The 10,928-nt window shown below is 45.1% G+C and overlaps 1 protein-coding gene across 1 annotated transcript; it reads right to left on the bottom strand.

The window, feature by feature from the left end:
• Positions 1 to 1,337: 1,337 nt before the first annotated feature.
• LOC126639144 (1,25-dihydroxyvitamin D(3) 24-hydroxylase, mitochondrial) lies at positions 1,338 to 10,402 on the bottom strand. Its single transcript, XM_050313703.1, has 12 exons — positions 10,208 to 10,402; positions 9,772 to 9,962; positions 9,374 to 9,467; positions 8,579 to 8,675; positions 7,305 to 7,396; positions 6,411 to 6,522; positions 4,918 to 5,063; positions 4,437 to 4,603; positions 4,177 to 4,255; positions 3,548 to 3,742; positions 3,349 to 3,460; positions 1,338 to 2,521 (listed from the first exon to the last, which is right to left on the bottom strand). The coding sequence occupies exons 1-11, from the start codon at positions 10,400 to 10,402 to the stop codon at positions 3,350 to 3,352; spliced, it is 1,479 nt and encodes a 492-aa protein (XP_050169660.1). The 3' UTR covers positions 1,338 to 2,521; position 3,349.
• Between the last annotated feature and the right edge of the window lie 526 nt (positions 10,403 to 10,928).

The raw sequence follows: 10,928 nt of genomic DNA, 5'->3' as shown, positions 1-10,928 counted from the left end.
AGGGAGCAATAAAGGATTTCGAAACAGCTGATAACTGGGCTGTCAAGGTCAGTCCAGTGAGATAACACCTCTTCCCTCTGGTTGTCTTGAGAAGTTAAATCATCAGGACATTTGTGAGCAACGTGAAATGCCTGGAAGTGAACAAATTGTTTCTGTTTACACTTGTTTCGTATTGGCACAACTCCGCTGGTTCTAATGGAGTAATACTAGTTATAAAGGGAGAGTTGGTGTGCTATTGTCACAGCAGCTTGGGTAGATCTCCCCACACAGCTTCACACCAGCTGCCAAAGCTCCCTGGGGATTGTTTTCCCAGCCCACTCTTCCCAGGCTCAGGGACCCACTGCTCCCAGCTCCCAGCTCAGTGTCGGCAGCACAGACTCCAGTCACTCTCAGGGGCACATGACAACATGATTTTCAGGAAAGCACCATCCTCACAGTGCTGCAGGATTTTTCTGACACCATCAGTCACTCCACCTGAGGCTGCCTTCCCTTGGCAAAGACAGAGCATGTTTTGACTGTTAGATTTGCCTTCATGTGACCGTCAGCCTGTCAGTCACAGTGCTGCTTTGTGGCATTTTCTAATATATAGATTTCTTTTGATTCTGCAAAGTTTCAAACTATTTTCACCCTTCTTCGAAACTTTTTATGGATTTTATCTTGTCATAATGGCAGAGAAATGTAACAACCCCATCTCTGGAGACCTCAGTTCTGTGCACACCAGGGAGAAACGTGCTCAGATACAGATGGACCATTCACTGAGGTCTCATATGATTGTACAGTGGGAAAGTGGCTGTAGGCATGGATTTAACTCATTCCTGAATACTGAGCTTGGCCTGGATTGAAGGAATAGCTGAATTAAAGGCACAAAAGGGGTTTGGCACCCCTTTAAGCTCTGCCCTGCAGGGCTTAACTCCTTGTATTTAACCCAGGACCTACCTCACTGGGGCTGAGTGGTGCCAGGCAGTGCCCACCAGACCCTCCCACCAGGAGCTGGGCTTTCCAAACTGATTCCCAGCTGAGTGTCACAATCCACACAATCCAGCAGCTCTGGGTATCTCAAAGCAGAAGGTTTTCACCGTGGAATTAAGGCAGAACTTGGTAGAATTTCCAGTTCAAGCCCATTGAGGATGTCAAGCAGAGGGATGAAAGTACCACAGCAGCTTTTTTTGCAAGAAATTGCCATGGAAGAAAAGGTTTCTGTAAAGCCACAATGACTTCATAATAAACTATGGAAGACTAATTATAGAAAAACAGTAGAAATCTTTATTTTATTACCAAATTGACTGGAAATATTCAGATAATACACTAAATGCTTTATACATTTTAATAGGGCTACATTTACATGTCTGACATCAGAGGAAAACACAGGAGTCAGACCAACAAATACTAAGGACTTGGATTATTTCAGAATGTCAAAAAGAAAAACAACCATTCGTGGATATATATATACAAAGCTGGACTTGAAACTGCATCATTGGAAAAACTATTGACCATAACAACTAACATATAATATCACATGTAGGGCAGTGACAATTTTAACCTTTAGATACAGATACTGCCATCTCCACAAGAAATAAACCTATTTGAAGTATTTAGGATCCTCATTTCCTGGGAAATTGTTCTTTGAGAGATACATTTTATAGTACTCATCTAATGAAGTAACTATCCTGTTAGGATAATCAGCATTTAATAGTGGCAGAACCCATAGGATTCCAGTGGTTCCATTTATGGATAAGGCCTTTTCATGCAATAAAAGGCCATTAAGGTTTGACAATAAAGGTGGGATAAAATGGTTTGTGCAGGAATCAAAGGCATGAAACTCCCTGGGCAAGAGCAGAGATTGTGCCAGGCACAGCATTGTGTACAAATCAAAGTACTGTGCAGGCATGAGGCATAAATCCTGTTATGTACATTTGTCCTTATATTCTTATATAACACCAGGGGAATATCCTTCTTTAATTATTTGAATTTGCAAGCCCTGTTTTTAGCTTAATTCCTGACTGCCATCTCACTTCTCAGCTTAATCCGAGGCATTGGTAATTGGTAAGGACTAAGCCAGTTTCTTCTCTCTTAAACTGACTTCCCAAGCTCTTTCACTCTGAGCTGACAGGGCTGTAAGGACTGAGCCCAAATTGGGAGGCAGCTCTTTCCAGGCTGGTGTGTGGAAGAGCCTGAGGCTGTAATAATTTCCCTGTGCACTGACAAGAGCTGTCCAGAACACTCCACAGCTCGTTGTCCTGGGCAGTCCCTCAGCTGCACTAAATCACTGTATTTCCACAGGTATGTGAATGCACATGATGTTTTTCTTTCCTTTTAACACTGGATGAACTAACTAACCACATTTTCCCAATAAAACAGTCTGGGAGCTTTTCTTGGTGCTGTTTCTGGCTCTGCAGCTGTTCAAGGGACTGGTGTTGCAATTCCTCACTGGCTGGTGGAGCCTCCACAGCTCTGACTTCTCCAGTTGATGCCTATTTTTTAAGAGCAGGGAGCAGCAGGGTTGTCATTTATTTTCAGCGAGCTGTATTGAAGAGAAGAAAAATCTATATTGTGATCAATTCTTTCAAAGTAAACAGCACTGAAAAAACTTCAGTTAAAGGAGTTGATGCTCAGATTATACTGGATGATTTTCTTCCTGTGGTGTTGGTCAGCACAAAAATATATTCCACTGTACCTAAATGTCACTTGATTTCTAATTTGAGGATTTAATTCTAGATCAAACACTTGGTTTTTCAATTTAGATTGCTAGACAAATAAGCTATTTTAGTAGCTCATTTGTGTAAGCTCATGTGAGCAGAGAAAATCTCACATTCGATTTTAATGAATGAAAATGTATAATAAGTTGCAACACTGGGTAACTATTTACAAATAGATTTTTCTTTGTCCTTACACCTAAAATCACGCTTTGTTATCTAAACTCTGCAGTGTACTGGTGTACTGTTCCTTCACTAAGGCTATTTAATCTGTAAATTGATGCTCAAAATCAAAGGCTGTTTTTCAGGAAATTTCTTATAGAAATGCAGTGGAGAAGTTATATTATAACAAAATAATGGCTATTGCTTTCTCCAGCATTTTGATTTCCTCCTTTCTGATCTGCATTATGAGGAGAAGACATGTTCTTGGAGTATAAAACCAACTTCAGAGCCATTAAGCTGTATGAGATTTGTCTTCTTAATACACAGAATATTTTCTGCTATAAGTAATGAAAATCAGTGGTATTTCATCCCTCTCACACTGAGAGGATGAAGATCAGACAAACACCTGTTGTCTTGCACTCCCTGTTCTGTGGAAACCCTGAACGATGCTCAGAGCCAAGTCTGCTGTGCTCCAAGAGCCCTGTTCCCTCACCTCATCTCCTGTGGAAGGCGATGGGCAGCTCCCGGCTGGGGATGAGGATTCCCGAGTGCAGAGTCTCCACCGGCCTCTTGTCAGTGGCCACAACTTGGTACTTGCGGATGAGCTGAAACACAAACATTTCCATCAGTGTGTTTTGTTAGAATCTGAAGGCCCACTGTGCACAAAATGTACATTTTTTTGGAGTGTTTACCCAGCAGAGGGCCAAGTGGAGCTGCAGCTCTGCCACGCGGCGCCCGATGCACATCCTCTTCCCCATCCCAAAGGGAACGTGGGAGAATGGATGGATCAGGTTCTTCTGGAACCAGCGCTCTGGCCTGAACTGAGTCCAGTCCCTGAAGTACTCCTCATTGCAACCAAGGGCATGGCTGTTTATCATCAGAACAGTCTAGAAACAAAGAGAGTCTCGTTACAAATGGGCCCAGAGCTGCCAAGTAATTCAGCTCGTTGATGGAAAAAAAATAATGCAACAGTAAAGGCGAGGCAGTTTACTCAGAGTTTTCTCATGTAATTTCCTAAGGATTAATTTGAACACAGAAAAACTCACGGTTTCCTCAGAAAAATCATGAGAAAATTGGAAAAAAATATTTGGAGTAGCACGACAAAATGTTTTCAGACCAATATTTCTGTCTGAATCCATCAGCAGTGCAGGCAGGTTTGGGGTTGAGTTTATGGGAATCTTCAGTGTTAGTTCCTCAGTCCTTATGCTGGGACTCATCCTTTGGCAAAGTCAATTTAAAACTGAAATATGACCAACTTCTGTGGTTTATAAGGCAGTTAATAAATGATAAACACAGTAGTAAGTTAAATTAATTGTCTTACCCCTTTGGGCAGCACATAATTTCCCAGAACCATTTCTGTGTCGATGGTGCGAGTGGTAAATGGCACTGATGGGGTTAATCTACAGTGAAAAAAACACAATGGGTTAAATTTCCACCATTTTTTTTTCCTGTATCTCTCACAGTTCACCTTAAACCACCAGCTGAACAAAATCATATGTACTAGAAAATTCTTTTTCCTCTAGTACATACAAGCTGGTAAAAACATTTTGTGATTGTTTCACTCTTATTGAGGAGTTTTACCTCATGGATTCTTTGAGGCACGCTTTCAGGTAAGGCATATTCTTCAAGTTCTCAGCACTTGGAATCTCATTAGCAGCCAAAACATTCTTTATTTCCTGGAAAAGCTTCTGCTGGGCACATGGATTGCGTGAAATATTATACAGAGCCCACAGTAAACTATTGGCTGTCTGAAAGAAACCAAAAAAGAAATGTAAGACCTCCATTTGTGGTGACAGAAGGAAGATGTCACCAAAAGTTCAAAGCAACATTTATGGCTGGTCACTGATTTATGGTATTTTGAAAGCCTAAGGGATTGTGGACCATCCCAGTTGTTCTTTAGGAACGACAAACAGAAGAAAAAATCTATGATTTCATGATAAAAATTCATCTGCACTTGGGCCAGCAAAGCAGGATTAGCTCCCTTCCAGGTGTCAGGATGGTTGGGTTGTGTAAGGAAGCAGGGATTGGAAGGATTTTTAAGCTCTTGCAAAGCCAGGTTTACCGTCTCCACCCCAGCAATCTGCAGCTCTGCGATGGCAGCGTACAGCTCCTTCTTGGAAAGTTGTCCTCCAGAGTAGATGTCACACAGAAAATCCTCCTGAGGGTTTGCAGAGTGTTTTTCCAGTCGGCAGTCAATAGAGTGTTTGGCTGAGGAGGGAGGGGAGGGAGGTAATTAATGGAAAATCAGTAAAAATACTGTAAAAATGAAAACAAAGCCACGTCTGACATGCAGGATTTTGAAAGGAGGTGCCAAGCTGGGCTCTTATTTCAAGCAGTGAATAAATAGTAAGTACATTTATAACGAATAAAGAATGGTATTTTCACTTTTTAGAGAAAAAACCCCAGTCCCAAAAATCACTTTTGAACAGAAGAAACTCCTGCAAACTCTTAGGAATTCTGCTTTCTTAAATTAGGAAAGGAAATCAGTGAGACATTGAGTGAAATATTTAGCAAACAGAAATACAAGTGTGTGAAATTTATTGCCTCGGGTTTTCAAAGGGGATCAAGGTGTTAAAAAAATCAAAGAGACTCAGTACTCAGACTCCCTGGGGGGAAATGTAAACCTTTGATTTACAAGGGGAAGGCACAAAGAGGTGCCAAATTTCTACATGCTGGGGATTTTTTTCAAATACAGAGAACTAGATTTTACTCAACTGTTAAAACCAGTTCCTAGTAAGAAGTTATTCTTGTCAAGTGAAGGTGTTAAACTCTTTTTTTCTGAACAAAACTGTTTTAAAGTGTCTTTCCTAAACCTGATTAAATTAACAAGCAATAAAATAAGTGCACATGTGGCTAGACTGACTAAAAATTTTGAAGTATGAAGTATTCAAATACAACAATCCAAGTGCCAAAATCTTTCTCAACTTTTAGTGACATTTTTCACTGTTTAGCAACATACTAAAAATACAAACTTAACTTCATATCTGGAGTTAGAGTAATTTTTTAAACCTTGAAGGCCAATTCATCTGAAACAGTCAAAAAAAGTTGTCAAAAAGTCAAACTGTACCTTACAATTTAAATTGCTTCTAAGATTTACAACCATATTCCAGGTAATTCAGAAAACCTGTAATTTCTTTTTTGTTTGTTTGTTTGTTTGTTTGTTTTTTAGCAAACAGGTTTTGTTGCATGTAAAATTCTCCTTTCTCAGGAAAACAACTCTCTTTGAGGGAAGTCCCCTTTTCTCACTCATATACTTGTCTTTAAAGAGATTATGCACTTTCTGGCTATTTTATGGCATATTAAAGTGGAATTAACTGCTGGCTCCCAAAATCCCTGGGAATTGGGTATTGTCCCACAACCAGACCTGAGTGTTAGTCATAAAAAACCTGCTCCCATGTTGGAATTAGTCTGTGTTTAGTGCAGCAAAGCTGTTCCAATCCGTGCTGAAGTGATTAGCAGGAGCATAGAACAGCAGAAAGGATGAAGAGAGTTAATTCCACCAAGAAGGACACAGAGATAAAGGGAAAGAAGAGAAATTGTGTTTAAAACAATAACCTGTTTTAAATATATCATCCCATGCTTTAGTATGAGCTTGCCAGACTTTTGTGTTCAGCCCCTTGTGAAGTTCCACAGGGGTCACCATCATCATCCCAAAAGTGGCCATCATCTGTGGTGGAGAAAGAGTTTGGGAAATCTGTCTTTAATCCATATTTATTTGCTATCTCTGAACAAAATGAGACTGTAAAGTAGGAGGCAGTTTTCAGGAAGGCAAGGTTCTCTCAGATTTTCCATCCTGGAGAGAAAAGATGGGTCTCGACATACTTGGACCATATCCAGCTAAAAATTAGGGACAGCAGGAGGAGGATATGAGGCTTCTCCAGTGGGCAGTGCATCCTCTCTGCTTTAGGCACCTGTTTAGAATGGGACAAGCTAATTTTTGGCAGTGCCTCTCTCTAGCTTGACAACAGATGGAGCTAAAAAAATTAGGCTGGGCTAGATGCCTATCTTCTGGATGATTAAAATTAGGCACGTTTGTATCACCAGAGTCCAAGTCACAGCAAAATGCACAGCAGGTTTGCCTGCAGGAATGACTAACCTCCAAATCCATCATATTTGCATAGTCCCACACAACCCCAGCAGTTCCACCCAGCAAAGAGCAGCATTGCACAACAGGTGTCTCAGAGGGAGAGCAGAGTTAAGCAACCAACCTGCCAACTCTATTTCCAGGACTACCCTGATGTCCATACAGCAGTTTTCCCTGTCATGTTTAGGCACTACAGGATTAGCTTTGCACTGTTAAGTGTCACTCTGGGTGTGCAAAGCTGCCAATACACACAGGTAGCACAGAAGCTCAAGGTACTGCTTTTCAGGTGACTCCTTTAAACTGGTGCTCCTCCTTAGCAGTAAGGGTAGAAAATCAGCACAGCCCCAGGAAAGACCCTTCCATACCGTTTTTACTGCCTTGATGAAGTTCAAACTTTCTTCTTCCACATCCTGCTGCAGGAGGCCAAACCTCTTTCCATACAGCACCAGACAGATACCTGTTGTTAAGCAGTATTATAATTAAATGATGTAAGCACAAGTGTGCATGTTGTTCACTGTTTGTCAAGGAATAGCTTGGATTATCCTTCTGGAAAATGTTCCATAATACACACCTGTGAGAGCAGCACTTTCTAAACACCTTCTGCCTGTTTCCCTCAGACCCAAGTAGGGTAACCAGCTAAGGGGCCCTTACAGCAGCATCACTGATCCCCTCATGAGCAGCAGACCCTTCTGCCAAGCAGGGCTGGCATTATTTGGTAAACCAGATATTTGGCAATGCTACTGAAGAGAACTGAGTGGCAGGAAAGCTGGGCCTGGAGAGGCCATCTCCTCCAGCATTTCCTAGGTCATCTCCTCCAGAATCTCCTAGCCCTTCCCACAGCCAGAAACCACTTGCAAACACTGGCAGCATCCCACACTCCACCAGTTTCCACCCCTTTCCACTTGCCTTTTCTTCTTTTTTTTTAAAGCTTTCACTTCCTATTTGTCCATTTCCAAAATCAGCCTTCACCACTGACGGGGGAAAAAAACCCAAACATTTTCAGGGCCTCAGTCCACAGGCTGCTGAGCTGAGCCAGCCAAGAGCAGATGGGTCTGGCAGAGCTTGTTCAGTAACACACTACAGCCAACATCCCTCCTTTTGGGAACCACTGAGGCTGTTTCTTCTGCCCTAGGTCATTCCTGGCAGATTCCATAGTGTACTTTGAAAGCTTTCTAAAGATGGAGGCTCCTGTTTTGATAACTTATTTCAGTGCTTCTCTATCCCAACATAAACATCTTAAATGGGATTTTCCAGTCCTTGTCTGCAATGAGCACTTCTTCACTGTTATTGGATCATTTCATTGATCTTGTGCTGCTGGTAATTAACAAGTATCAGATGGACAAAAAAGGGTCATGTGCTATCTGATCCTAGTCTAAATAAATGCACCATGAGTCCCTCAAGTTTTGGATTTATAAGCCATTACAATGTTTGAATATTTTTAGTAAGTCATACAGGTAACTAAACAGAGGAGTTTGTTGATGAATTTTGCCTGTGATAGTTCCCTGGTTGTTCTGCAACTCACTTTCCAGGATTTTGTAGCTGACAGTTTGGAAATAATCAGCCAATACATTCATCCCTGATCACACTGGAACTAAAATGCCATGACAGGTGCACCACACTGAGACAAAAAATAACTTACTTTCAAAGGACCACTTGTTGAATTCTGAATATACATCTTCCATCTGTCCATTGTGGTTACATATTTCATCTATTCTGTGCATGAAGTCCTCCAGGACCTGAGTAGTGGAGAGAAGAGAGAGAAAAGAAGGGATAAAAAGACACTGGTTAATAGAAATCCTGTGTAATTCAGCATTTCAACTGTCTTTTAAACAGATAACAATCTTGCCTAAGAAAGCAATCCTTCTGTTTCCTTTTCTTTGAACAAGGTTCGACTTCCCCCTGTGTGAATTTTTGTTTGGATTTTACAGACTCTTGTGCTATCATTGCTTGTACTTCCATAAGCTGAGCTTTCCTCCCCAGGGATGAAACACTTCACTCTGGGACAACATTAGAGTTTCACAATGGAGAGGATTAAGCTGTTTATCACAGATGCTCCTCAAACTCGGTGAGGAACACCGAGGTTAAGTAGGGAGGTGTTCACTGATGGGGGTGGAGACATAAGAATGAAGGAGTAAAGGCAAAAACTACTGAATGCAAGAGAAGCAGGTAAAAACTGCTTGCAGGAGTCTGTGTCACTGTGGAATGATTTCAGTGTTCTGTGGAGACAGACAGTCTTAACTACAGCTTTCTGTGTGGTCTCGCTTTTGGTCAGACCCTGGCAGTCAGTTTGTACTTGTTATTCCCTGAACGATCTGAGTGTGAACTCGTGGTTTTATCAGTGCAGAGCAAATCAGCAGCTATCCAGATAAACCGGATCTGCTTTTATTCCCCAGGTTTGCAGGGGATGGAGGAAGGATTTCTCAAAGCCCAGTACCTCATTGATAGCCGTATCCAGCTTCACAACTTCCCTGGGCTTCATTAACTTCTTTTGAAAGGCACTTCTTACCCTCTGCCAGTCCTTTCCTTCCCTAGATTGAAACAGAGACTGAAATAGGTTGGGAAGCGAGAGACTTCAAGAAGAAGGAAAGAAGAAGAAAGCCCCAAACCCGCGGCATGTGCACCACGACACTGCTGATGCTTCACCGCACCGACACCGCCTGGCGCTCCTTGGGGAGGGGGATGAACCCCGGGAGCACAGTCCGGGGCGCGGAAGGTGGACTGGAGCATCCCCCGGGCACCTGGGACCCGCCCTGTCCCGCACCGACTCCCCCGCACCGCAGGGACCAACCAGCCCTCCCGGCACCTCCCCGGGATGCTGCGGGTGCCACTTACAGGATGAGCAGCCCGTAGCCCTCGTCACGATAGTCGCGATAGGCTTTCCAGGGCTTGATCTCGAGGCGCTGGGGGCAGGCGCTCTCTCGGCGGTACAGGGCTTCCAGGAGGCAGGGAGCGGCGATGTGCACCGAGTCGAAAGCCCCCAGCTTCATGCGGAAAATCTTCCCGAACCTCCTGTGGTACTCGGCCTGAGGGCGCAGGGGAGACCCCCGCGGTGAGTGCTCCCCTCGCCGCAGCATCTTCATCCCCATCATCCCTATCATCCCCATCCCGTCCCCATCCCTGTCCCCATTCCTATTCCCATTCCCGTCCCCGTCTCCATCTCTACCCCCGTCTTCAACCCCATCCTCCTCCCAGTACCCAGCCCCGTCTTCATTCCCATCCCCGTTCCCATTCCCATCCCTATCCCATCCCCGGGGTTCTGTCGCCTCACCAGCGTCTCGTGCTGCCTCTTGAGCCCCCCCTTCCAGAGCACGTCGGGCAGGCTGCCCATGAGGGGCCAGCTGGGGGGCCCGGGCAGGGTCTCCGCGGGCCGCAGGGCGCTCAGGGAGGACGCGGGGGCTGCGCGGCCGCAGGTGCGGGCGGGGAGGCGGCGGAGGAGGAGGAGGGTGATGCCGCAGCCGCCCATGGTGACAGCGCGGTGCCAGCGCCGCCCGCTATAGGGACATTTATAGCAGCCGGAGGTGCTGGACTTTCATCGGGGCCAATGGCAGCCCTGGGTGGGGTAGGGTGGGGTGGGGCGGCTGCCCCGGCCCGGCCCGCGGAGCCCGCGGGGCAGGCAGGTCATCAAAGGGTTCAGGCGAGGCAGGAGGGCACCGAGCCAGCGCCCGCCGCGCCTCCTCCCGCTCCCGACCCGCCGGGCTGCGGGGATGCGCGGTCCCAGCCCCTGCTCCGCTCCAGGGGGATGCGCGGTCCCAATACCCGCTCAACTCCCGGGGAATGCGCGGCCCCAATCCCCCGAACTCCCAGGGGATGCGCGGCTCCCGACCCGCCGGCCTGCGGGGAATGCGCGGTCCCAGCCCCTGCTCTGCTCCCGGGGGATGCGCTTCTGTGGTCCCCCGAGCTCCAGAGGGATGCGCGGCTCTGGCCCCGCAAAGCCTATTTTTAGGTCAAAGACAAGGAAGCATTTGAAGATCAAAACTACATAACTTATG

Source organism: Myiozetetes cayanensis, unplaced genomic scaffold (assembly GCF_022539395.1).
Source record: "Myiozetetes cayanensis isolate MyiCay16 unplaced genomic scaffold, myiCay2020 scf19, whole genome shotgun sequence".
Classification (NCBI taxonomy): Eukaryota; Metazoa; Chordata; class Aves; order Passeriformes; family Tyrannidae; genus Myiozetetes; species Myiozetetes cayanensis.
This window is presented reverse-complemented; position numbering and strand designations above follow the sequence as displayed.